This window comes from Cyclopterus lumpus, chromosome 5, assembly GCF_009769545.1.
Source record: "Cyclopterus lumpus isolate fCycLum1 chromosome 5, fCycLum1.pri, whole genome shotgun sequence".
NCBI classification, from domain to species: Eukaryota; Metazoa; Chordata; class Actinopteri; order Perciformes; family Cyclopteridae; genus Cyclopterus; species Cyclopterus lumpus.
In genome coordinates, this window is record NC_046970.1 from 23,723,468 (window position 1) to 23,750,230 (window position 26,763).

The 26,763-nt window shown below is 44.1% G+C and overlaps 3 protein-coding genes across 4 annotated transcripts in view; 2 read left to right on the plus strand and 1 right to left on the minus strand.

Moving 5' to 3' along the window:
* The window catches only part of cenpp (centromere protein P), a 67,498-nt gene extending 59,697 nt beyond the window's left edge, over nucleotides 1–7,801 (minus strand). Inside the window, exons 1-5 of one of the 2 annotated variants that reach the window (XM_034533920.1) lie at nucleotides 7,459–7,801; nucleotides 6,645–6,803; nucleotides 6,298–6,458; nucleotides 5,855–5,943; nucleotides 5,062–5,150 (exon numbers count right to left, since the gene is read on the minus strand). In XM_034533920.1, the coding sequence (XP_034389811.1) occupies nucleotides 5,062–5,150; nucleotides 5,855–5,943; nucleotides 6,298–6,458; nucleotides 6,645–6,802 (497 nt within the window). In that variant the 5' untranslated portion in view covers nucleotide 6,803; nucleotides 7,459–7,801. The remainder of the gene's footprint in view (nucleotides 1–5,061; nucleotides 5,151–5,854; nucleotides 5,944–6,297; nucleotides 6,459–6,644; nucleotides 6,804–7,458) is intronic. The other variant, XM_034533921.1, reaches the window with a different exon arrangement.
* Nucleotides 7,802–7,805: 4 nt separating this feature from the next.
* Nucleotides 7,806–17,493, plus strand: nol8 (nucleolar protein 8). The gene is made up of 18 exons (XM_034533907.1): nucleotides 7,806–8,078; nucleotides 8,730–8,938; nucleotides 9,170–9,232; nucleotides 9,377–9,455; nucleotides 9,942–10,098; nucleotides 10,359–10,660; nucleotides 10,917–11,161; nucleotides 12,016–13,367; nucleotides 13,820–13,987; nucleotides 14,069–14,200; nucleotides 14,368–14,461; nucleotides 14,769–14,910; nucleotides 14,998–15,081; nucleotides 15,243–15,586; nucleotides 15,676–15,823; nucleotides 16,372–16,433; nucleotides 16,525–16,607; nucleotides 16,971–17,493. Exons 2-18 carry the CDS (start codon nucleotides 8,818–8,820, stop codon nucleotides 17,028–17,030), a joined length of 3,636 nt encoding a protein of 1,211 aa, XP_034389798.1. The 5' UTR covers nucleotides 7,806–8,078; nucleotides 8,730–8,817; the 3' UTR covers nucleotides 17,031–17,493.
* A 462-nt stretch (nucleotides 17,494–17,955) lies between these two features.
* Nucleotides 17,956–23,400, plus strand: gpr37l1a (G protein-coupled receptor 37 like 1a). Its single transcript, XM_034533915.1, has 2 exons — nucleotides 17,956–18,945; nucleotides 21,611–23,400. Exons 1-2 carry the CDS (start codon nucleotides 18,319–18,321, stop codon nucleotides 22,643–22,645), a joined length of 1,662 nt encoding a protein of 553 aa, XP_034389806.1. The 5' UTR covers nucleotides 17,956–18,318; the 3' UTR covers nucleotides 22,646–23,400.
* The last annotated feature ends 3,363 nt before the right edge of the window (nucleotides 23,401–26,763 follow it).

A 26,763-nucleotide genomic window follows, 5' to 3' on the forward strand; every position in this document is an offset into this window, starting at 1 on the left:
GACATCTTCAGACCATGTGATGGTAACGTGACATCTTCAGACCATGTGATGGTAACGTGACATCTTCAGACCACGTGATGGTAACGTGACATCTTCAGACCACGTGATGGTAATGTGACATCTTCAGACCATGTGATGGTAATGTGACATCTTCAGACCATGTGATGGTAATGTGACATCTTCAGACCATGTGATGGTAACGTGACATCTTCAGACCACGTGATGGTAACGTGACATCTTCAGACCACGTGATGGTAATGTGACATCTTCAGACCACGTGATGGTAATGTGACATCTTCAGACCATGTGATGGTAACGTGACATCTTCAGACCGTGTGATGGTAACGTGACGGATGAAAGTGACATCTTCAGACCATGTGATGGTAACGTGACATCTTCAGACCATGTGATGGTAACGTGACAGATGAAAGTGACATCTTCAGACCACGTGATGGTAACGTGACATCTTCAGACCACGTGATGGTAATGTGACATCTTCAGACCATGTGATGGTAACGTGACATCTTCAGACCACGTGATGGTAATGTGACATCTTCAGACCACGTGATGGTAACGTGACATCTTCAGACCATGTGATGGTAACGTGACATCTTCAGACCAAGTGATGGTAATGTGACATCTTCAGACCACGTGATGGTAACGTGACGGATGAAAGTGACATCTTCAGACCACGTGATGGTAATGTGACATCTTCAGACCATGTGATGGTAATGTGACATCTTCAGACCATGTGATGGTAACGTGACATCTTCAGACCAAGTGATGGTAATGTGACATCTTCAGACCACGTGATGGTAATGTGACATCTTCAGACCACGTGATGGTAATGTGACATCTTCAGACCATGTGATGGTAACGTGACATCTTCAGACCGTGTGATGGTAACGTGACGGATGAAAGTGACATCTTCAGACCATGTGATGGTAACGTGACAGATGAAAGTGACATCTTCAGACCACGTGATGGTAACGTGACATCTTCAGACCATGTGATGGTAACGTGACATCTTCAGACCATGTGATGGTAACGTGACAGATGAAAGTGACATCTTCAGACCATGTGATGGTAACGTGACATCTTCAGACCACGTGATGGTAACGTGACATCTTCAGACCACGTGATGGTAACGTGACATCTTCAGACCATGTGATGGTAAAGTGACATCTTCAGACCATGTGATGGTAACGTGACAGATGAAACTGACATCTTCAGACCATGTGATGGTAACGTGACAGATGAAAGTGACATCTTCAGACCATGTGATGGTAACGTGACAGATGAAAGTGACATCTTCAGACCACGTGATGGGTAACGTGACATCTTCAGACCACGTGATGGGTAACGTGACATCTTCAGACCACGTGATGGGTAACGTGACATCTTCAGACCATGTGATGGGTAACGTGACATCTTCAGACCACGTGATGGGTAAAGTGACATCTTCAGACCACGTGATGGGTAACGTGACATCTTCAGACCACGTGATGGTAACGTGACATCTTCAGACCACGTGATGGGTAAAGTGACATCTTCAGACCATGTGATGGGTAACGTGACATCTTCAGACCACGTGATGGGTAAAGTGACATCTTCAGACCATGTGATGGGTAACGTGACATCTTCAGACCACGTGATGGGTAAAGTGACATCTTCAGACCATGTGATGGGTAATGTGACATCTTCAGACCACGTGATGGATAACGTGACAGATGAAAGTGACATCTTCAGACCACGTGATGGTAACGTGACATCTTCAGACCACGTGATGGGTAAAGTGACATCTTCAGACCACGTGATGGTAACGTGACATCTTCAGACCACGTGATGGGTAAAGTGACATCTTCAGACCACGTGATGGGTAACGTGACATCTTCAGACCACGTGATGGGTAATGTGACAGATGAAAGTGACATCTTCAGACCACGTGATGGGTAACGTGACATCTTCAGACCACGTGATGGGTAATGTGACATCTTCAGACCATGTGATGGGTAATGTGACATCTTCAGACCACGTGATGGATAACGTGACAGATGAAAGTGACATCTTCAGACCACGTGATGGTAACATGACATCTTCAGACCATGTGATGGTAACATGACATCTTCAGACCACGTGATGGTAACGTGACATCTTCAGACCATGTGATGGTAACGTGACATCTTCAGACCATGTGATGGTAACATGACATCTTCAGACCACGTGATGGGTAATGTGACATCTTCAGACCACGTGATGGTAACATGACATCTTCAGACCATGTGATGGGTAATGTGACATCTTCAGACCAAGTGATGGTAATGTGACATCTTCAGACCACGTGATGGTAACGTGACATCTTCAGACCATGTGATGGTAACATGACATCTTCAGACCACGTGATGGGTAATGTGACATCTTCAGACCACGTGATGGTAACATGACATCTTCAGACCATGTGATGGGTAATGTGACATCTTCAGACCAAGTGATGGTAATGTGACATCTTCAGACCACGTGATGGTAACATGACATCTTCAGACCATGTGATGGTAACATGACATCTTCAGACCACGTGATGGTAACATGACATCTTCAGACCATGTGATGGTAACGTGACAGATTCTTGTTTAAAATGTTTACTTAATAGTAATAAAACAGGCAATGCTGTACTAACACTTAATCATCTGCTTCATCAGGAAAAAAAAAAAAAGTTTGTTGATGTAGGACCGCATTGTAAAAAGCTGACTAAGAGAACTGGTGCTCAGGGACTTTAGACTTCGAGTCTGTGATAACAAATAAAACCAGTTTGAAATGCTGCGCCACGTGAAATCCTCGAGGGCAGGGGAACATGTGCTCAGCTCACCAGCTGCTATACTTATTTTCTGTTAATAAAGGATGAGGGAAGTGGACAGATTTATTGTTTTTTGTATGGAGCTGAGGAGCAGAGTACTTGGAGGCATCTACATCGCTGCCAGGTGGCTCCGCCCACTCCCAGATGAAAGTATTGGGAGCAGGTGTGGGAAGCCACACACCTGGAGCAGATCTCATCGTGGGAGAATAAAATTAAACAAAACACAAGAGTTCACTTTAGGTGGCGCACGTTGAGAGCGAGGAGGTCTCGGTCTGCGGGGTGAACTTTTTTTGAGCCGTTAAGTTGGTTTTCTAGTTCTATTGACGGGGCTCCTAAACGAGACAGATTCACCGTTTTGTTATCAAGACTATTAAGTGTAATTTAAAAACCCTGTGGACAGTTAAAGTGAATTAGTATGTCCTAAGTCACCATCGCTGAAGGAGGAAACTGGTGACTGACAAGTTAATTTAATACCTTTCACACAGTAAAATGTCTGCTCACTACATAGCTTAGTCAATATCTTTTAAAATAAATAAACTCTTAGGGACTTAAATAGGGTGCGTTAAAAGATATAATACAATATATTGTACATCTACCAAACAGCCAGAAGTACACAACTCATTTCTCAGATGGGTTGTAACCCTGATTCTGTTCCTCCACTTTGAGTTTATCAATAAAGAGAAATAGTTTAAATAAGACGTGAAATAGATCAGGGTAAAGATTTATATTTTATTCACTGAATTCTCACTTCAGAGTCAACGTTGCTTCATGTCTATTACAACCTTTTTTTTTTATTAATTAAAAGATGAAACGGAGATGATGTCCTGCTACATGTCATATGTTATCCACAATGAACACGTTCCCTGCGGTGTGAAGACCACCTGGTGAGACTGAAGCTCCAGATATGTTCAGGAGAGCAACGCTGGCTGTGCTCGATGTAGAGGTCGGTGTGCCAGGAAGACAGCACAACTAAATGGAATGCGGCCGTTCTGAACGCAACGCAAGAGAGACTTATGGTTTGTGAGTAAAGAGCAGGTTCAGCTGGACGGCAGACGCGTTCAGTTTGGGATCTTCTACTTTTAATAAACACCGACGGGAATAATATCCCATATTAAATATGCAGAGCTGGACTGAGCAGAACCGACCGGGTGAATAAATTACAACTCACTGGCCACCATAACGCAGCAATTAGTCTGACACCCGACTCTCGCAGGATGAACTTCAGTGTAACTAAACACACCGCATGTCGACACCTCAACGTTAAAGCCACGATATATGAAATTGTGAAACCGTGGGTATTAATCTGCTGCGCCAGTCTTCTGGCCTCAGGATGTGGAGACTGACAGCCGGCGTTTAGTCCCATTCAGCCACCGGCATCAGTTGGGTGATGAATCCTAAAAGATGTTATTCCTACGATATATAAAATATCCCACTAGTGCGTTTTAAAGGCTTTACGCGTCTTAAAAATGGCTGCTAATGCAACTTTAGCTCTGACTCAAGGTCCGATTTTCCAGGATTTTAAATCGGTCCGTTATGATTTTCATTTTATGAATGCATGTTAGGTCACTAAATCGCAGAATTAGGAAACACGATAACAATTGAGCTCATGGCTGTCTGACGAAAGCCCTTTTGCATTTGCAGTATTATGAACTGTCTGCAGAAACATTCCCGGTGAAGGTTAAACATGTTTGGATCCCAGGGAAGTGAGGGCCAAAAACATTACCGCTAAATAAAACAAAACTGTAACTTTAAATGGTCTACACAATTCCTTTGATTGATTAATGTTGATAACAAGTTATCAATGATCATTAAAAAGGTAAATACTGTTACCAAGTGTTACTTGGCCACGAAAGTAGATTTTTCGTGTGAAGCTTCTTCTGTAATTCTTTGTTGTAAAAACGCTTTATTGGACAATCAGTCTTAAAGGTTTAGATTTAAGCGCAGGAAGATCGGTAGGGTATCTTTTACAACTGTAATCATTTGAATGATGCAGCTGTCCCATAGTTGTATACGTTTTTTTTAACATGTATGGTGGGTCTAATGGGAAATAAATAGAATTGCTAAACAAAAGAAAGCGGATTCCGATTCCGGATTATTGCGTCAACTCGCAGACAGAAGGACGACGGGCAGAAATACACGGGGAGGAATAATTAGTACGATTTTCTTTTTCAGATCAGCTGAACATCAAACTGCATATTAGTTCTTACCCAGACAGGAAACTGCCGAAGTTCTGCAGGTCGCTGGCGTCCATCACCACGTTCAGGTCGCTGATCGTCCTCACGCACCCTGAACCCTCCTGCAGGACGAACGCACCTCAATTACTCAGAGTCACTTCGTCAGTGATGAACGAGAACACGTTATCTAATGAAACAAACTTACTTAGTGGCTATAAAATCAATAACATGTTTAAAAGAATGCTTTTACTTTGAAGAGATGACATCTGAACTTGAAATGCGTTTTTTGTTTGTTTTTTTTGGCTTATGTGGTGCACATTTCTGCTATTTTTCATCTGTTGCCAATTTTTCCTCTGAGGAGTTTACTCTGATGATGTGATGACATTTTCTCTGCTGCTGCTGAGTTGAGCAACTTAAATCTCAATTGATGCCTCCACCACTGAACACAGGCCTCTGTCGCCCCCTGCGGGCTGCACGCACCATCAGCACCCATTCTGTGAAGGACGCTGTCACCTGAACCTTTTTAAACATTGCTGTCTTCTATCTTAGTATTAGTCTTGTGTATGTCCACAGAGTTCTAGTTATAATACAAGTCTAAAATGAGCTGGATCAAGAAACACCGCTGTCGATATTTCTTTGACACAAAGCTTGGTACAATGATAAAATGTGTGAATGCTTGATTGTGTTTTCATTCACACATGTCTAAATAATAGCCAATAGTCTCTAAATGACATTCAGGAAGGGTAAAAGCTACAATCGATCAGCTCCACTTGTCCAGAGACTCTCCGACTCGTCAACAAATTATTTTAAATATTAAATGACTCACCTTGACCTCAGAGAGCTGGAACTCCACCTGGAAGACCAGTTCAGAGCAGTGACCTGACACACAGAGCTGCTGGACTAACTTCCTGTCACCTAGTACACACACACACACACACACACACACACACACACACACACACACACACACACACACACACACACACACACACACACACACACACACACACACACACACACACACACACACACACACACACACACACACACACACACACACACACACACACACACACACACACACACACACACACACACACACACACACACACACACACACACACACACACACACACACACACACACACACACACACACACACACACACACACACACACACACACACACACACACACGTTATTTTTCTGATTCATCGATTAATCATTTAGTCTCTAAAACATCAGAGATCAGTGAAGGCTGTGCTCTTACTGCTTTGCAGAGTCTTTATGGTGCAGCCAGTCAGACTGATGCCATTCATCTCCGCCTGTAGCTTCAGATCCACCTCCAGCTCCTCCACCTCCTCCTTCAGCCTGGACAGCACCTTCTCCTTCTCCTTCTTGTCTCCTTGTCTCTGTCCACACATACACAACCTGTGGCGACAGACAACAAACTGTTCAGTTACTGTTACGACAGCTCAGTACGACCGTTTACCATTTCCTGCGTACCCACAAGTAAGCAGGAAGACTAGATGTTAAGATGTAAATTGGAAATGCTACAAGTTAAAAAGTGTAAGATAGCGCAAGAAAGATTTAAACGTGAAAAATAACTAAACTCACATGGCATCCTGCATCTCTCCTCTGAAGTGGAATGTTATGTCCTTGTGGTTGTCCTGCTGTTGGCCCTTCAATGCTGAAACTTCAGCCTCAAGATGCTTAATCTGAGCCTCCAGCACCTTCACCTCCTCCATGTTCTCTTGGCTCATCTCCTCCATCATCCTGAAGGACCAAACACGGACCGACTCGATTAAAAAACTAAACATTTGGAAGTTTCAATGGGTGAAGAGGGCAGCATAAAAACACTGTTACACCATACAATACAAACTACATAAAGAAGGGCGACTGTGGGTCAGTGGTTAACAGGTCTGTCTTTCAATCAGAGGATCGCCGGTTCAATCCCCGCCCTCGTTGATGTGTCCTTGAGCAAGATACTTAACCCTGAATTCCTCCCCGTAGCTGCGTCTACTGTGTATGATTGTAAGTCGCTTTGGATAAAAGCTTCAGCTAAATTAAATGTAATGTAAATACCATACGCAGCTTAATTAAAAGTAGTAATAACGCAGTGTAAAACTGTAAAAAGCCATACAATGGAAATAATAAAAAATTAAATAAATTTAAATAAATTTTAAAAAAGTATATTTAAGTCCCTGAGGCCTCTGTGGAGCTGCATGAACTAACTCGGTGACGTCTTCCTCTGTTGAACCTGTCAGGGCCGGATGAACGACGCCGTCATCAATTAACTTGGATAACGTTAATTTCCTTTACACTTGTAACGTTAGTGAACTCTAGCTAGCTGCATTTATGCCGACTTTAGCGACAGAAACAACTGCCCTTGGTGCAGTGAGACAAACTGTCATGTCTAAAGTTAACTTACCGTACTCGTCTCCGTTATAATGTCGAAGTATTTCAATAAAAGCGACTTAAAATAACTGTATTAAACCCTTCTTCACGTCAAACTGACGACCAAAACAGTTCGAAGCCTCGCGCCCTGTGGACTCTACCACTTCCCACGCTGTGGAGGGGTGAGGGATAAACTATTTCTATGAAGAAGGGTCAGGCAGCGTGCTTCTCTTTTGATAAAAGTACAGCACATGTTTACAAATATACCTTTTTAAAGCACACATTAGCGATATATTATATAATAGGCACTAAATAAAAAACCTGTAAGAGCTGGAAATTGTGCGCGACCCCTCTACATTGAATGCTGCATTCGTAACAGCTGAAACGGTCGAGAAGAATTACAGCAAACAGAGTTAAAAGAGGAACAAGTTCTTTCTTCAGCAATAATAACTACATATTTACATTAATAAACGTACCGTCAACCTTTTTCTGCTTTTATGTGTTTTTGTTTCTTCTTTTTTTAAAAGCTGTTATTGAATCTCACACAGCGGAACGTTTCCGTTCGGCGGAAACAAGCGCGGAAGGGAAAAATCTGCGGGATTGCATTGCAGCCCCGGACAGAGTTAATAGTAACACCAGCTGGATACATGTGAGGTAAACATTTGTTTTATTTTCTGTTCATATGCTAGTCGTCAAGGCGTTTTTCTCCGTCGTTTTACTTACTTATTTAGGGTGACCGGTCCACATAGTGACCGTGGTCGTGATCACGTGGATCTTATCACACTGACTTACCTTATTTTTTAAAAATGCAACCTGTCTACAGTCAAGGTAGTCTAACAACAGCTCTGAAATACACCCTACATCCATGACCCTTTTAATGTTTTAATGTTTTAGAGACGTGGTAATTCAACTGTCTGGTCATTTAGAAGGATGCAGTTTGCAGTTTAATACGAGGGTTTTATAAACCTAAAGAGTGCAGGTCCCTTCTAGCTGACAGAGCCAACCTACACTGCTGCACAGGTGTTAGTGATTATTATTTATTACAGCTGTCACCAGTGTGAATCTGGGAGCACTATGATACGATAATACAGGTAATAATCATGGACTTCTTTTATTCTTTTTTATTTTATTTTTTAAACCCTAAATAAGAATCAGAAACCAAGTATGTTTTCACCTACGAGGTATTTTAACTATCACAATCAAATAGTAAGATAAAATAAGAAGGAAAAGTGTTGCAAAAGTCAAGAATAATGGATGTAAAATATAAACTCTTCTGGCACTGACCTCAGCAACGTTCTCACACAGGCGCTGTGTGTTCCATGAAAGTCAGCCCCCGCGCACGGTGCATTGATGAGCAACTGAACAGGAAGTTTGTTGTCGTGGAAACGGAGCTATGAGGCGACTGTACATCGGCGGGTTGAGCCACTCGATCACCCAGAAGGATCTGAAGGATCGATTTGGAAAGTTTGGGGAAGTGGAGGACGTGGAGCTCCGGACCAGGAAGGACGACGAGGGTGAGACGTCCAGCACACACTCGGCCTCTGGGACAGTTACAGTGTTTCCTCTTTAAATTCCTTTAAATGTGTTTGTTTTTTTAATGCTGTATTTCATGTTTTACACATTATAATATCTTAAACATGCTTAAGATATGTACATAATCCACCACGGTAGTTTTATTGTTATTATAATTTAGTTTTATTTGATTTTTGTTGTTGTGTGTTCTGACTCTCGCTCTTCTCCTCAAGGTGTTCCTTATAAAACCTTCAGCTACATTAACATCAACATTTCAGACGCCGACCTGAAGAGATGTAAGTTAACCGAGCATCTTCTCATTCAGCCTTCATGTCTTATTTTACTTCATAAACACTCTTCATAGACCAGGTTTCAGTGTCTTGACGGATGATTTGGATGTGTTGTTTCGTGTGTTTGAGATCAGTGTGTTTCCTCTTCAGGTATGACGGTGCTCAACAAATCCAAATGGAAAGGAGGAACTCTGCAGATCGAAACCGCCAAGGAGAGTTTCCTGCAGAGGTGCGGTCAAGTTCAACTCGCCATTAACGTCTTCTTACTGTGGGGCAGGAGGCCATTCATTTTAAAGTGGGCTGCGGATAACAAATACTCTCAGTATCGACTAATCTGACCTTTTTATTTTCACGGTGTATATAAATAGTTTTTGTCTAAAAAATGTATTTTAAAAAGTTGATACCTACATTTCTTAGAGTCCAAGGTGACATCTTCAAAGTCTTGTTTTATCCAACCACTCCAAGAAATATTTAGTTGACAACAATATAAAAAAAGAAGTCAACTCTCACATTTGGAGAACCTGCAGCCAGAGAAAGATTGTTTATTTTTGCTCGACTCTGAGAAAAGGTTCTTGAGGCTAACGTGAGGTTCTTGAGGGTAGCGTGAGGTTCTTGAGGCTAACGTGAGGTTCCTGAGGGTAACATTAGGTTCTTGAGGCTAACGTGAGGTTCCTGAGGGTAACGCGTCTCCTCCCTCGCGGTATTTGTGTCTCAGGCTGGCCGAGGAGCGGCAGACGGCCGCGGAGCAGCACCTCCAGCAGCCGGCCGTCGAGGACAAGAGGCAGAAGATGCTGGACTCCCTGAGCAAAGCCGGCGTGGACAACTTCACCATGAAGGCTGCGGTGCCGGGGACCGAAGTGCCGGGACACAAGGTCTCACATGCACATCCTGTTTCTGTGCAGACGTTACGTCCAGTAGAGCCAGAGCTAAACTTCTTTAGGGGCGATATCAGTACATGAACATGTTATAGGGGACGCAAAACTAACAGGAGTAAAGGTCGTCACTGAACTCGCATGAATACAAATACCTAGTTTTTCTCTGTCCTTGAGGTCATTAAAAGCCCACTTTGGCACAGTTAAGGGTGATTTTCAGGCTGCCGGTGTTGACTGTCCTCTGGGGGCTCTGCTTTCAGGACTGGGTGGTCAGTAAGTTCGGGCGAGTCCTCCCCGTCCTGCAGCTCCTGAGTCAGAAAGGCAGCCGAGCCCGAACCGTGACGTACGACCCGTCCAAGTACAGCCACAACATCCGCAAGCTGGACCGGTCCGAGGCCGACACGCCGCTCACCCCGGTGTCCCGGCTCACCTGGGAGGTGCAGGGCGGCGACGACGACATCAGCAAGAAGAGGCGGGGCGAGTTCCCTCCGTTTGAGCCGGCGAGACGCAAGAAGAGTCGGCCGGACGCGCCGAACCCTCAGAGCGCTGGAGGCGGAGCCAGGTAACCACGGCGTGGTTCTCCTATCGCCTCTTTGGGGTTCTCCTATCGCCTCTTTGGGGTTCTTCTATCTCCTCTTTGTGGTTCTCCTATCTCCTCTTTATGTTTCTCCTCTTTGTGGTTCTCCTATCTCCTCTTTATGTTTCTCCTCTTTGTGGTTCTCCTATCTCCTCTTTATGTTTCTCCTCTTTATGTTTCTCCTCTTTGTGGTTCTCCTATCTCCTCTTTATGTTTCTCCTCTTTGTGGTTCTCCTCTTAGATTTAAACAGACTGTCGGTCACGTCGAGGCTCGTCGGTTCCCCAACAGAATCGAACCACCGACCAACCACCGGCCGCCTCAGGGGAAGGGACCGCGTTCCACCGACTGGGATCTCGAATCGGACGAGGAAATCCGCAAAGTGGCGGCGGCCCAGAACACCTCCCATGATGCACTGCGGCAGGAGGACGAGGGGGACACGCTGGAAGTGGTCGGACTCGACTACTTGGTGAAGTCTGGGCGGAAAGGTAAGAAACATGTTTCTGAAAAATCTGATTTAAAATGATACTTTGGCAAATAGATAAATATCTTTTATATTTTGTCATTAAAGAATAATGACCAAAATATATACGGAGCGGGACATTTTACAGAGTGAAAATAAACGTATCATGTTGATATTTTGAGTTACGTAATTAAATTACAAAATAAATGTAATCGCAAACAGTTAAATACGTAGTTACTCATCATAATGTTGGTGATTTGTGTTAAATACGTAATATTTCTTAGTAAAAAGCTTGTAAAACATATTCATGCTGTTCCGATCTTTATTCAAATGATATTGAAGAACTTTAAATCAATCAAATGTAATAAGTTGCATTTATTTGAAGTAATTAAAATCATTCCTTTGCTTATACTGATATTGTGACCCTGATATTTTAGGGTTGACTATTGTTGGTGCTTTTACAAAAGAATCACACAATGACGTTTTTGATTATTTATCATCAGCAATGTGGATGTAATGATAATGTTGTAAGAAAATAGAAATGTGTCTTAAAACACACCAAGATATCTCGTCTAAATATCACAATATTACTATAATTTTGATATATTACCCGATATATTGGTCGAGCTGTAATTATAACAATATGAGTTGTGTGTAAAAGAATGAAAATATAATGAAATAATACATGCACTAAGATAGAATAAAAAAACAAATAGTTTTGCTGAACGAAAGGAAGGAAAGGTTCTAGTAATAACTTTAATATTGTAAATAAAGACCAATTTGTAGTTCTTTGAATGTTTGTGAATTTATCCTTTTAACCTCAGGATGTTTTAAAATGTGACAAACTGCAAAAAAACAAGCTTTTAATTTTCTTCCCAGGAGGTCCGGATGAAGAAGACGAAAACGGCTACGACTCCGCAGACACAGATGAAATCTTCGCCTCCAGGAAACCTCCTCTTCCTCCTCTTCCTCCTCCACCGCAGGAGAGACCGACTCCTCCAGCGACCGCACTCCTCTCAGGAAACCACGGCGACCGGAAGAGAAAGATGAAGAAGAAAAGTCACGAGGAAGAGGACGAGTCGTCTGAGGAAGAGGAAGAGGTGGCCTCCAGCAAACCGTCTGGTAAACGCAGTAAGAACACGAAGGTGCTCCCTGTTGTGAAGCTCCCTTCCTCAGAGGAAGATGAGGAGGATGAAGATGAGGAGGAGGACAAGTTGTCAGAGTCTGAGGAAGAGGTGGCCTCCAGCAAACCGTCTGGTAAACGCAGTAAGAAGACGAAGGTGCTCCCTGTTGTGAAGCTCCCTTCCTCAGAGGAAGATGAGGAGGAGGAGGAGGAGTCAGAATCGGCTGATTGCAGCTCAGATTCCGACTACGAAGCCATGTTTTCTAACGTCACCCGTCTGGAGATCTCCATGGCGGATCTTCAGAGGCTGGCCGAGGAATCCCAGCAAGCCTCTGAGACTACAGCTCCCAGCATCCTCGGCGCCTCCTCCTCCGAACAAGGAACCAACCTCGCGGCCGGTTCCTCTGAGCGACCTACACCCAAGAAAGGCACCACGCCGGAGGAGATCCTCGCCGCCATCATGGAGGACGGCAGCGAGGACGAGCAGCAGCAGAAGAAGAAGAAGAAGAAGAAGAAGACAAAAGCTTCAACGCCGCTGCCCGCCTTCCAGGGGACGAGGGCGCTGAACGAGGGATCAGAAACGGAGGAGAGGAGGAGACAGAGAGGAGGAGAGGAGGAGGAGGAGAGAGGAGGAAGTCAGGTCAAAAAACTGAAGCTGAACCCTAAAATCAACGGCCGGAAAGTCACAGACTCGGAGAGCAGTGAGGAGGAGGAGGAGGAGGAGGAAGAAGAAGAAGAAGAAGAAGGCAAGGTGGTGAAGAACATGGCTGAGACGGCTTCTAGCAGTGATGAAGAGGAGGAGGAGAAGACGAAGGCCAAGGCCAATCAGACTGATCTGACGGCTAAAGCTGCAGCTTCAGCTTCATCCTCCAGCTCCTCCGCTGAGGAAGACGAGCAAGAAAATGCTCCTGATAGTGAGTCCTCCTCCAGCGAAGAAGAGGAGGAGGAGGAGGAGGAGAAGCAGGCTCCTCCCCGGGTGCCGTTAGGAGCTAAGGAGGAAGAGGCGCGTCAGAGGAAGGCCAACGTGAGGAGGCTGGCAGCCGTCCAGAAGAGACAGAAAGAGGCCGAAGAGCACAAGAAGCTCATCCAGGGAGCTCTGGCCAACCTGGTGGGTGTCCGGTCCTCTTGGACCCTCAGGGGGTTCAGGTCTGGGTTCAGGTCTGGGTTCAGGTTTTGGGTTGACGCTGCGGGGGTCTGTGCAGTGTGCAGAAATATTTTAGACTTTATAATGTGTACTTCTGATAAAATGTATTTAATTCTAATATATATTATAGACTAATTAGATAAACCTGAGCTGAATCTTTTCCTTGGAATAATAATAATAATAATAATAATAATAATAATGGATTAGTTTAGGAAACATTGAAATGATGCATCATGAACCTCTGATCGGCTGTTTTGTGATCTTTGTGGGTTAAGATAGAGAGGAGGAAAGTCTGGCTCGCCTTCTTTTAACTTAACATCTTAAAATATACTTTCTTCCTTTTTGCGTTGATATTTTTACTCCGTTGTGTTTCGACACGGAGGAACGTTAACTCACACGAGGGTTCTCCGTTTCAGGACGATCCGAAAGCCGGGGCTGGGAAACACATCGTCTTTGGCTCCGATGATGAGGACGATGGAGAAGATGAAGAAGATAAGCAGCAGACCACCTCAAAGGTCACCAGGTCAAAGATGGCGCCGTTCCAGAACGGCCAATCGGAGGTCGAGGTCGGTGGGAACGAAAAGGTGAGCGAGGAGCTCCCGCTTCGAAATTTAGTTTGGACTCTGCGACCGTTAGTTTATTCATTCGATGTTATTCACCCCAAGGTGCGTCCGAAGCCGTCTGTCCCTCAGCTGTTCAGCGGCAGCGAGGACGAGGACGAGGAGGAGGGTGACGAAGAGGAGGATGGCAGCAGGTTTGACATCAGGCCTCAGTTTGAAGGTCGAGGGGGACGGAAGGTGAGAAAAAGAGAGAGAGAGAGAGAGAGCGCCGCTCTGTATGCTTGAATATTTGTTTTATTCAAATGCAAACCCATAACTGTGTGTCTGTGTGTGTGTGTGTGTCTGTGTGTGTGTGTGTGTGTGTGTGTGTGTGTGTGTGTAGTGTGTGTTATTTTGATGTCCAGCTAATGGAGCTGCAGTCTCGCTTCGGGACAGACGAGCGATTTCGAATGGACTCTCGCTTCCTGGAGGAGGACGAGGACAAAGGGGAGGAGTCAGGTGAGGCTACTACATCATCCAATTCAACCAATCGGTTGTGTGGCTCCACAGATGCATTAAGGCCGTCTACGCCACATTTAAAACAGTAATTGGCTCATTGGTCCATCTTTCACATCGATTTGTTTAATTCGTTCTTATTTCTCGTTTGTTTTATTTCTCAAATTAATTTCTTAAACCGGTCCAGTAGCAGAGCTCATGATATAAAGTGTGTGTTGGGGGGGGGCGGGGCTTTGAAAGGTAAAGGGGGGTCTAAAGGCCGTCATGCAGAAACAGTCCGATGCCTTAACGCGACCGATTGTGACTCCAGAGAACAAGAAGAGCGTGACCGATGAAGAGGAGGCTCTGGACGAGGAGAGGAAGAAGAACCTGTCGATCTTGCAGAGCGTCCTCGGCAGCAGCCAGCAGGCCGGCGGAGGCATCAAGGCGGCCGCCAAGGCCAAGACCTTCAGGTCGGCCGCATGAAACTCAAAACACGCTCGGTTCTGAATATTCAACAGGAAGTGAATACAAAGTAAACGCCGTGCGTGTGTTTGCAGAGACGTCTCGGTGCTGCATTACGACCCGAGCAAAGAGGAACACGCCGCCTTCGAGACCAAGACGGACGAAACCAAGAAGGAGAGGTACGAGCACGCCCATTGGTTCTGGACGGGCACCGTTATTCACCGCTAATTAACCCGTCGGCACGTCGGCCAGACTTGACCGATCCACATCGGCGGTTTAGGCGATGTTCTCTCCGCGGTTATCGGCTCTGAACCCGTCGTGTGTTCTGTCGTCTTCACAGCAAGTCGGCCCGGAGGAAGAAGAGGGAGGAGGCCCAGAAGCTTCCGGAGGTTTCCAAGGAGATTTACTACGACGTGTCCGGAGACCTGAAGGCCGTGTTTGGTCCGACGAAGGAGGACGAGGAGAAGGAGGACGAGGAGGAGGACGCCGCCGTGGTCGTCGCTGGAGGAGGCGAGGAGGCGAACTGGGACCAAGAGGACGAGGCGGAGGAAGCCGGGAAGGACGAGCAGCCGACCCTGCAGTCGTCTCTCCTCTCGGCTGATCCAGGACCAGAGAACGAGGAGGCGTCCGGCTTCAAATTCTCCTTCTTTGAGGACGTTGTGGAAACAGGAAGTGGAGAGACGGGTAGGTTGTACGTCGGATATTTACCTCGGACTGTCGAAGACTTGTTTTTCCTAATTATTATTATTTGTATTTTCGTGTCTCTCTTCCAGCCGAGTACAAAGTAGAGAGCATCCAGGCGCCAAAGGCGTCATGGCAACAGGAACTACGTTTCCAAGACAGCAGCTCGGAGGAGGAAGAGGAAAAGAAGGAGGAAGAGGAAGAGGAGGAGCAAAGCAACGTCACCGCTCAAACCACAGAGTGAGAAAAATTAGGATTCAAGTTAATTAAATTAAAGAGTTTGCTTCAAACAAGGTTTAGTTTATTTGTACAATAATAGAAAAATAATATTACAGTGCATGAAGAGGCAGTTTGAAGCCTGAATAATGTCGTATTTCACAATATTATATATTATATGTGTATTTGTGTGTGTGTGTGTGTGTGTGTGTGTATATATATATATATATATATATATATATATATATATATATATATATACACAAAAGATATGACAACGTAAAGTATTTTTACAAGGTATTTAACAGGATTCTAAATAACAACTGGTCGACCATTATTGATTAATCTGAGTAAGTTGTTTTGTCCATTAAATGTGGAAAGAAATTGAAAATTACAAGTTATAGTTTCCCAAAGCACACAGTACAAAACCCACAAAATATGAAATTGTACATAATTCTTGAAAAAATAATAGACGAATAACTAGAACCAGTGAATTAATCAATTATCAAAAATATAATAAGATTTACCTTCTGTTGACGGGTTTAAAATAACTTGTTTGTTGCCGCTCACAGAGAGGAGACGCCTTCAAAGACCGATCGGTTCTTCTTCTTCCTTGGCGACAGCAGACTGACAGGTAGACCACTGAAACACGTCGTTATGATCCCACCGGCGGTGTCAAATTTGAACGAGGGGAATAATTAAAAATGTTTGTTTGTTTTCGTCAGAGGGTCCCAGGTCGTTCTGCCGGCCCTCTCACCTGGAGGAGCAGACGGAGCAGTGGGAGGAAAGGAGGACCGAGCTCAGACAGGTACGCATCCTCTTAAAGGAACTTTAACTAAACCTGCTGAAGATCCTCATGCGGTGCCAAGATGTGTTTGAGGGACTTCTTGGAAGACAGTTGTATTGTGACATTTACAGACATCTTGCAAAGCACTTGAACACAGCATTGTGATGTAACCTGGGGGTCACCTGTTGTTTTAAGGGTCTTTTAACTATCGTCCAGCGAGTCCGGACACATTGACAGATTGTTCCACACATTCACTAATCTAAATACACATGTATGCTTTTAAACTCTCCTTATTATTACAATAATGTGTTTAAATATCGACCTCGAACTGAGATGGGGGAAGATTTAATAAAGATATGTATACGTTAACGTCTGTTTCCACAGGAGTACCGCAAGAAACACAAGGACGCCAGGAGGAAGATGAGGTCCTCCCTGAAGAGCTGAGGAAGCCAAACGGCAGCTGAAAGTTCAAGATCATCAGATTTATTTTTTATTTTAGTAAATGCAAAGATGTTTTCGTGGTCCGGACCTGCTTTCTTGCCATCTGGTTAGGTTGGTTGCTATGGAAATTAGGCTGCAAGTGAACATGCGGCACAGCGCGACAGCAGCAGCCAATCACAGCCTCAGAGGACCAAACCTGTTATTAAAGAATAATAAATAAATGAACAACTGAAATGGTCTCATTCATAATGTGCCTTAACAATTTATAAAAACAGTTGTCAATAAGAGGACATCAGCTGGTGGAGTCCAACTAATTAGACTAAAGTTAATGATTGTTGTTCTGATGTCTCCTTGTGGACTTTATGACAGTTGATTTGACGAGAAGCCTCAGTGTCACTTTGCGCTGTAAAATATTTTTGTGTGGTTTTAAAATGAAAAATACCCTCGGTGTACATTTTGGGTTCCAGGAAGCTAAAGATTATGCAGTTTAAATATAACAAATCCTACCTTTTTATGGACTTTATGATCACTTTGGAGGCTTTGTTTGTGTGGCTGTTCCAATATGTTTGTTTTTTTATCAATCAATGGTATTGTTTATTTATTGTCTCTCTCGGATCCCAGAAATCACAGAATTTCTCTGATATTCTTTTCTTTGCCTAATCGAGTCAAAATAGTAAAATACCAAAATGTGTCAAATTAAAACGTCATTTAAATTCTATTAAAAGACAAACTGTTGGGGATATTTTGACATTTCAGCATTGATGGAAAAAACATTCAAATTAGATCGTCTGTGTCACGATTTGATATATTAGTTATTCGACTGTACTTTAGTTATTGACCTACTTTCACATACAAACTTAAGGCGATTGCTATTTATTAATGTCATGTTTTATGCAACTAAGTGTTGCTGCAAAGACGTTTCGTCAAAGTAGTTAAAACGACAAAAAACAATTAGTCGTCTTGTTAATTTTAAAACCATCTCCATGCTCAAAAGAGAGGAGGTTTCACTTTATCTCAAGTTCCGTTTGTCTTTATTTTGAAATGGACAACCGGAAGTTGCATTCAGACTGTTGATGCTGAATGATGCGCAACAAGTGCTGAAGTCCGTCTCAGACTCTAAACTCCTCCATCAGGACCAGGACGGAGGTGGGACCGGGAGGAACTACTTTATGGACTTTTTTTAATTTGGTATTCCAGGAGTCCGGTGTTTGTTGCAGCACATGTCTGTAAAAGAGACCGATAACACGGACCTGTTACGTTTAGTTCAACGGAATAAAATAAATAAATTAAAATGAGCCCGGTTTTGTTTCTCTTGCTCCTCTGTCTGCGGACCGCGGAGCTCCGTCACGTCCGCCGAGCCGCTCTGGAGACGCAGCGGGCGGAGGAGGATGCAGGACCGGCGTCCGCGGGGACACCGGAGTCTTCCTCCCCGGACAGGGCGCCTCTTGACCGGGCCGACAGCTCTAAGAGAGTCGCCCGCGGGGCCAAAGACGGGACTTTCAGGAGAGGAGACCCCGGCTCGCCGAGCGGTCACGCGCCTCCGCGACGGCGCGACGACCCGAGCGGTTACTTCACGAGCACGCCGCGGTCACCCGCCTCCGCCCGGCCGGGGAACGGCTCGTCCCCGTCGGGGCTCCTCAACCCGCTGTTCCCGGTGACCGACGGCTCCTACTGGGCGTACGGGATCATGCTGCTGGCGCTCGTGCTGTTCGCCGCGGGCATCGTGGGCAACCTCGCGCTCATGTGCACCGTGTGGCACAACTTCTACCTGAAGAGCGCGTGGAACTGCATCCTGGCGGGGCTCGCGCTCTGCGACTTCCTCGTGCTGTTCTTCTGCCTTCCCGTGGTGGTCTTCCACGAGCTCACCCTGAAGAGGTTGCTAGGAGACCTGTCCTGCCGGCTCGTGCCCTATCTGGAGGTGAGGAGGAGACGTTTAAACATTTTTTTTTAAATTATTATTATTATAACGTTATACTGTAAAAAAAAAAAAAAAAACATAAATATATATAAACAACTTAAGAATATGTATTTTTAAAATTTATTTATAGGATTGACATATTTTGTACAAAAATGTATATTTTTTACTTCCGGTAAATCAGTGCTTGAGGTAAACAAACGGTAGTAACAGTTACTAGTTACTATAAATAAAGTTGGTGTTTTTAACCCAAGTGCTGCACTAAGGATTTATATTCCAGTGGTGTTTTTGATCAATCTATTGATTTCTATTTTTTATTCATTGTCTGTTGGATAAACTTTGTAAAAGTTTAAAACGTCCATCAACGTTTAGTTTCATATGTGACTTTAAAAGTCCAAAACTCTTGAGATATTCAGTTTTCAACAATATAAAAGAGAGAAGAAAGTTCAACCAGTTGATGTTTTTGATTGGAAAAAAAAAACAACCAAAGTAAGCGATTAATCAATTAAAGACCATTTGCTTTTTCGTTTAATCTGGGATTTGTTTTTTTGCATTGATGACCATAAACTGCTCCCATGAGTCTTGACGTGTGATCTGGCGGCTCCGGCCCCGAGGCAAAGAGACGTCAAAGTTAAACGGATAAAACAAACTTGATGTGACGATAAGTTAATCAATCCACTGAATCTGCCTTCACCCTGTCAGTGCTGTTTTTACACCCCACGTTAGACTCACTGTGAACGTCTTCCAGCTGAATAAAGAGACTCACGGGCCGTGATGAATGGCCCGTTTGTGTGCAGACTCGGAGCAGCCTCTGGCTTCATCAAACGAGCTGTTATGGGCTGTTTGGTGTCTTCAGTTAGTCTGCTATGAACCACCGGCATGAAGCGGCTCTTCTTCCCCAGCTCACGGAGCCAAACAACGGATCACAGGCGTCGTTCTCTGGGGGGGGGGGGGGGGGGGGGGGGGGCGCAGATGTTTATTTACAGGTTAAAAGTACAGATGTTTAGGGTATTTTAGGGCCCAGTGTTTCTGGACCAGGATTTAGATTTCCACCTGAATTTCAACCCCTTACTGTTTATTTATTTATACATTTGTACGTTACGTTACGAACTGCATTTTATTTCTCAGCAATTACAATAAAGTTGACTTGAAACTAAACTATAAAATGTCAGAAAATAGTATAAAAAAAAAAAATCTTTGCCCGAGTCCAAGGTGACATTTTTAGATGTTTAGTTTTTTTCAGATTACGTCATAACACCGAGAAAGTGCAGCTTTTGATTTGAGCATTTCTGCAAGAAAATGGATTTAAAACCTCAAAAATAGTTGTTATTTATCTCTCCGTGAATTGTCTCCTTTATGTACAGTATTGGCGTATCGCCGGCCCCAAAGGACTTTTAAAAAGCCATCCCGTAGTTCATCCTCACAGGGCGTTGAGGCCGAGCCTCTCGGTGGCCATTGTTGGGCTTTTTCAGAGGCTTCCTTCGTCTTCTGTTTCAGGGACAATATGGCCGACCCGTGGAGTCCTTGTTTTTGGCTCCAAACCAGCTCCAAATGTCCACAGAGCTTTAACTCACTGAAGTGGAGTTTTACTCATTTGTAATAACAGCTTGTATGCAGCAGTCTCTTTACAAGGTCAGACTGCCCCCCCCTCTATTCGTGGTTGCTTGGGCTATTTTTATGCTAATGAACGAAGGAGTTTCTTGCTAATTAATTAAGGTTCTTAAAGTGGTCTTTAGCGGTTTTAACCGCCTGTATTGAGGCGGGTTGAAAGCGGGTCAGGCTGCCAGCTGCCCCTCTGCTCTGTTATAGTTGAACTATTTTCATGCTAATTAGAGCTCTGTGTTAATTATCTTCAGTTGCATCTCAACCGTTTGAGGTCATTAGGCACTCACAGAGGGAGGACAAGTCTCGGTAATGATAGTGTGTGTTTTCGGGCCAAGACGACCGACATTAATGTGCACGAGGCGCCGATAACTGTCCCCGGTCCGAAGGCGCCGAGCTGTCACAACATTGGGCCCCTCTGTCCGCTCGGCGGCTCCTTTCATTCCCTGTTTCTAAGGCCTTTCTTACTAGACGGGTCTTATTACTGTAGTGTGGGCTAATGTGCCTGCAGGGTGGCATAAAAAGGCAAAAGGAAAGCCGTAAATCTTTTTGTATGTTAATGTACAGTTTAAAAGCAGAGCTGCGTATCTATCATTGGATATTTATAATGCCAATACAGTAGCAGAGTTTCAGTGCCACTTTTTAAAAAGGCAGAATTTCTTCATGTTGTTTTTTAGTTATTGTCCATAAAATCGAACGTTATGATGATTCCTTTTTATTGTATTCATTTATATATTATTTAAACTTAATGCAGGTCACATTCATTTCCCCCGTAAACAATGTTAAGTTAAAAAAACAGATTTTTATTAATAGAAAGAGGGCAACGGTACAATGTTGTGGACATAAAAATGTTCCAAAGAGCTTCAGGTTCTGTTCCGTGCGCCTCTAACGACGTTAATCGGAGTTTACAGTCTGCAGTTCAAATTAATTCACTTTGGGATTCTGGGTAATTTGGGGTGAATTCAGTAACTTTGTTCAACACAGCGTTTATTTGGCTTCTTCTCTCCAGAAGTCGTTCCACTTAATCAGAGCAACCTTTTATCGCCAACCTTCGTTTCTCCGTCAGGTGACCTCTCTGGGCGTGGCCACGTTCAGCCTCTGCGCTCTGAGCATCGATCGCTTCCACGCGGCCACGGGGCCCGGGCCCTTCCAGGCGCCGAGGGTGGAGCCCTGCCAGTCCATCCTGTCCAAGCTGTCCGTCATCTGGGTGGGCTCCATGGTGCTGGCCGCCCCCGAGCTGCTGCTGTGGCAGCTCGTCCAGCAAACCGTCAGCTCGCCGAGGCGCCCCGGTGACCAGCCGGGAGACTCGCTGATGGCCGCCTTCAGAGCCCGAACAGACTCCTTCAAGGTGGACGTCTGCGTCCGCGAGCCGTCCGAGACGCTCCCGGAGGCCATCTACCCTCTGGTGCTGACCTACCACGAGGCCCGCATGTGGTGGGTCTTCGGGTGCTACCTCTGCCTGCCGCTGCTCTTCACTCTGGCCTGCGACTTGGTGACGAGGCAAGTGTTGGCCCAGCGTCTGCCGCAGAACCCCGCCGGCGACAAGGCGACCGCCGGCGGATGCTCTGCCTCCTCTTCGTCCTCCTCCTCCTCGAAGAAGAAGAAGAAGAAGCAGCGCACGAGAGAGCAGAGGCTGCGCTCCACCGTGATGGCGCTCACCGCCTTGTACGTCCTGTGCAACCTGCCGGAGAGCGTCTGCAACATCGCGCTGGCGTACGTCTCCGTCCACGTGTCCGCCGCCCTCCCGGCTCTGGCTCTGCCGGCTCTGAGCCTGATCGGACAGTTCCTGCTGTTCGCCCGTTGCTCGGCGACGCCGGTGCTGCTGCTGTGTCTGTGCCGCTCGCTGGGCCAGGCCTTCGTGGACTGCTGCTGCTGCTGCTGCGAAGAGTGCCTCCCCGACGGCAACTCCTCCTCCTCCTCCGCCTCGTCCGCCTCGACCACCGCCACCTCCAACGTGTCCTCGCCCACGTCTCCGTCTCCGACCTCCCTGTCTCCCTCCGGCAACGACGAGCCGATGAAGCGCCTGCTGGCGACGGAGCCGGCGGTGTGCCGCCGCGGGCCCAAAGACTCTCCGGCAGCTATCATCGGGACCCCCTGCTGAGGCACCAGAGCTGCATTCACCCACATTTTACGTGATCACCACTTGGCTCTTATTCGTGTCGTTTTTGTCTCGCATCTCTTATCAGTTATAATAATGTTACGATGATATTCTGGCTCTTCCAACTGACTCGTTTTCTCGTCCAAATGGAGTTGGTTTAACGTCCACTGGAGGTCTTGTGTGTGTCTCTCCTGCATCTTCTCGGCTCTCGGCCGTGAACTGGGTGAGGCCGATGTTATTAAAGCTGATAGAAGAGCCCAAGTTTTAACAGACTGTCATGATCTTTTTTTATCTGAGTCCGTATGAACTATAGAGCCACTGCAGAAACCTGCCTGAATAGAATTAGATGATGATATACAACATATTTTAAGGGAGTTTAGTGCTGTCTACATGTGATGGATGTAATCATGTTGTAGTACCTTTTTTTATGAAACAAGTTATAGTTATTAATAATTCTCTAATGCTCAAACTGGATGTTATTATCTGCTCTGTGTACTGTAAGAGACAGAAACACTACAGGGTTTGAGGGTTTTTTAAGATGGCTAAACAGGAAATAGTCCTACTGAGACTTTAGTTTTATTCAGCAGACGCTCTGTGAACTTCTTGAACAGTTTTTTTTGTTGTTTTTTTTACATGATATTTGCTGTCACTGTTGAGACGGCGGGTTTAAAAACATGAGATCATATCGTGTGAAGTTTGACTTGTTTTGTTACCTTTTGGTTTAGTAAAGTCTAGATGTTCTTCTCTTGCATCCGCTGATTCCCTCTCGGTGTGTTCTTTGAATGTCTGGCATTCAACCAATTGTTGGAATAGAAATTAGTTTTATAGTTTCATCTGCTGAAACTCTGAAAGTGTTTTTTTTAATTCTCGTTTTACATTTCATGGTTGTTTTTTCATTATTGTCAACAAATCCCGTAAAAAGACCAAAAACCATGATGAGATGATAAGCTAACAGGTCTTTTGTATCCAAAAACCACAAACATGTTCTTTAGTAAATTACCAAGCTTTTTTTTTTTTTAAATTAGAGTGTATTTTTGTGAGGTGTTTATAAAGATTTTTGTCGTAAGTAAGAACCAATGAGCTTTGAGCCGAGAGCGACAGACAAATATCTCACTGGTGGTTTTGGTCTGCGTGAGGGATTTGTTGACCGTTAGAGAACATTATAAAATATCTTCAACAAGAGTAAGAATCTTCTCAAAGTTTTGTTAAACTGAAGCGTCAATACATGCTTTTTGACAACATGTTCTTATAAAGCACCAGATTTAAATCTGCAGGCGTCCAGCTGGAAGTAAGTCGAGCTCAAAGAAAGTCAGAGAGAAAAGACAGAAGACAATAGAGCAACAAAACAATGGGCAGAGAAGTTTGTTCCAAAAAGACAGAAGAGTTTCCTGTTGGTGGAGAATTACACGTTCTCCTAAACCTTCGTGGTTTTTTTTGGGAATCCTTATGTGAATTAATCGTACATTAAAAAGAGAGATGGCGAGATGTTTCCTCTGATCTCCGCTGGAAGGAATGCAACTCAACACCCACTGGAGGAGGAAGCGCTTCACGCCTGACTGTGATGCTCCTTTTTAGTCATTATTCAATTATTGAAGGTCACAGCGTCACAATAACAGTTGGCCTTTTGAGTTTCTGCACACATAATAAACACAGTCGCTCTGTGAGGAAGTTGCTGGGAGAGCAGAGAAGAATGCTCAGCTTTGTCTCTTTAATATGTTGATCTAAAAAATAAAAACGTTGTCTTCGCAAACTATTCCTACAACTTTTAATGACAAGATAAGATAAAATTATGTTTTAAGAAATGGAAAATCTGATTAAACATACTTATATTCAGATGTGCTCTTGTCTGTGGAACAGGATATATGGATCTTGAGTTTGATGATATTCCTTTTATCCATTGATTATCTTGTACAGCTCTCGATATTCATATCTTGAACGCACATGATATGGATCTTATGCAGAAGATACTATCCTGTGTGTGCAAGACAATATCCTGCCAACATATATGGATCAAGATCTTTTACCCACAAAGACTCAAGATATTAATTAAAAAGTAGACAGTTACACGTCTTTAATAAACCGGATAAAACATGTGAACCTTGTTGCGCCGTTTTAAAAGGTGTTTTGTATATTGTACTTCAGTCAGATGGAAAACTGGCGCTAACATGCACTAAAGACACTAGCATGCACTAAAGGTGCTAACATGCACTAAAGACACTAGCATGCACTAAAGGTGCTAACATGCACTAAAGACACTAACATGCACTAAAGGTGCTAACATGCACTAAAGACACTAACATGCACTAAAGACACTAACATGCACTAAAGACGCTAACGTGCACTAAAGACACTAGCATGCACTAAAGGTGCTAATATGCACTAAAGACACTAACATGCACTAAAGGTGCTAATATGCACTAAAGACACTAACATGCACTAAAGACACTAACATGCACTAAAGGTGCTAATATGCACTAAAGACACTAGCATGCACTAAAGGTGCTAACATGCACTAAAGACACTAACATGCACTAAAGACACTAACATGCACTAAAAACGCTAACGTGCACTAAAGACACTAGCATGCACTAAAGGTGCTAATATGCACTAAAGACACTAACATGCACTAAAGGTGCTAATATGCACTAAAGACACTAACATGCACTAAAGGTGCTAATATGCACTAAAGACACTAGCATGCACTAAAGGTGCTAACATGCACTAAAGACACTAACATGCACTAAAGACGCTAACATGCACTAAAGGTGCTAACATGCACTAAAGACGCTAACGTGCACTAAAGACACTAGCATGCACTAAAGGTGCTAATATGCACTAAAGACACTAACATGCACTACAGGTGCTAACATGCACTAAAGACACTAACATGCACTAAAGACGCTAACATGCACTAAAGGTGCTAACATGCACTAAAGACACTAACATGCACTAAAGACACTAACATGCACTAAAGGTGCTAACATGCACTAAAGACACTAACATTTACTAAAGACACTAACATGCACCAAAGGTGCTAACATGCACTAAAGGAGCTAACATGCACTGAAGGAGCTAACATGCACCAAAGGAGCTAACATGCACTAAAGACACTAACATGCACTAAAGGTGCTAACATGCACTAAAGGATCTAACATGCACTGAAGGAGCTAACATGCACCAAAGGAGCTAACATGCACTAAAGACACTAACATGCACTAAAGGTGCTAACATGCACTAAATACACTAACATGCACTAAAGGAGCTAACATGCACCAAAGGAGCTAACATGCACTAAAGACACTAACATGCACTAAAGACACTAACATGCACCAAAGGTGCTAACATGCACTAAATGAGCTAACATGCATTAAAGACACTAACATGCACCAAATGTGCTAACATGCACTAAAGGAGCTAACATGCACTAAAGGTGCTAACATGCACTAAAGGAGCTAACATGCACTAAAGGAGCTAACATGCACTGAATGAGCTAACATGCACTAAAGGAGCTAACATGCACTAAAGGAGCTAACATGTACTAAAGGAGCTAACATGCACTGAAGGAGCTAACATGCACTGAATGAGCTAACATGCACTAAAGGAGCTAACATGCACTAAAGGAGCTAACATGCACTGAAGGCACAGCTAGGTCAACAAAGCAAGGATAAGCTCGGATACCAACACACAGAGGAGCAACTTCTGTCTGCTGCTTTATTAATGCTCTGAATCCTGTATAGATTTCACCTTTCAAGGTGCTTACCACTCTAACAAAACATGTTTATTATGAAAGCAACGCTCATTGCTGAACTGGACACACAGGGATGACATTGATATTCTTATTTTCATCTTGACAAAAGAGAAAAAAAACAGCAAAATATATATATATATATTTTTTAAAGGCTCAAAAGAATGTTATTTTCCCTTGTGTGTAGATTTGACACGGTTGAAGTTCAGTCCAAAGTCCTGGTTTCTACAACTAAAATAAGTAACTAAGTAGATATAGCAACGCAAAGCACACCAACATGTATGAGGGGCCGGAGGCTCCAATATTCAATCTGACATTATAATATCACAGACCCCAAATGCTCCAACGTAATCAGATAAAGAAGATTTTAACTGTT

What these genes read in the sequence shown, in the direction of transcription:
- nol8 (XM_034533907.1), top strand. Translation starts at nt 8,818, where the DNA reads ATGAGGCGACTGTACATCGGCGGGTTGAGCCACTCGATCACCCAGAAG. An exon ending in AACAGGAAGTGGAGAGACGG is followed by an intron (nt 15,587 to 15,675) that starts GTAGGTTGTACG and finishes TCTCTCTTCCAG; the next exon opens with CCGAGTACAAAGTAGAGAGC. An exon ending in GTCACCGCTCAAACCACAGA is followed by an intron (nt 15,824 to 16,371) that starts GTGAGAAAAATT and finishes TGCCGCTCACAG; the next exon opens with AGAGGAGACGCCTTCAAAGA.
- gpr37l1a (XM_034533915.1), top strand. Translation starts at nt 18,319, where the DNA reads ATGAGCCCGGTTTTGTTTCTCTTGCTCCTCTGTCTGCGGACCGCGGAG. An exon ending in GGCTCGTGCCCTATCTGGAG is followed by an intron (nt 18,946 to 21,610) that starts GTGAGGAGGAGA and finishes TTTCTCCGTCAG; the next exon opens with GTGACCTCTCTGGGCGTGGC.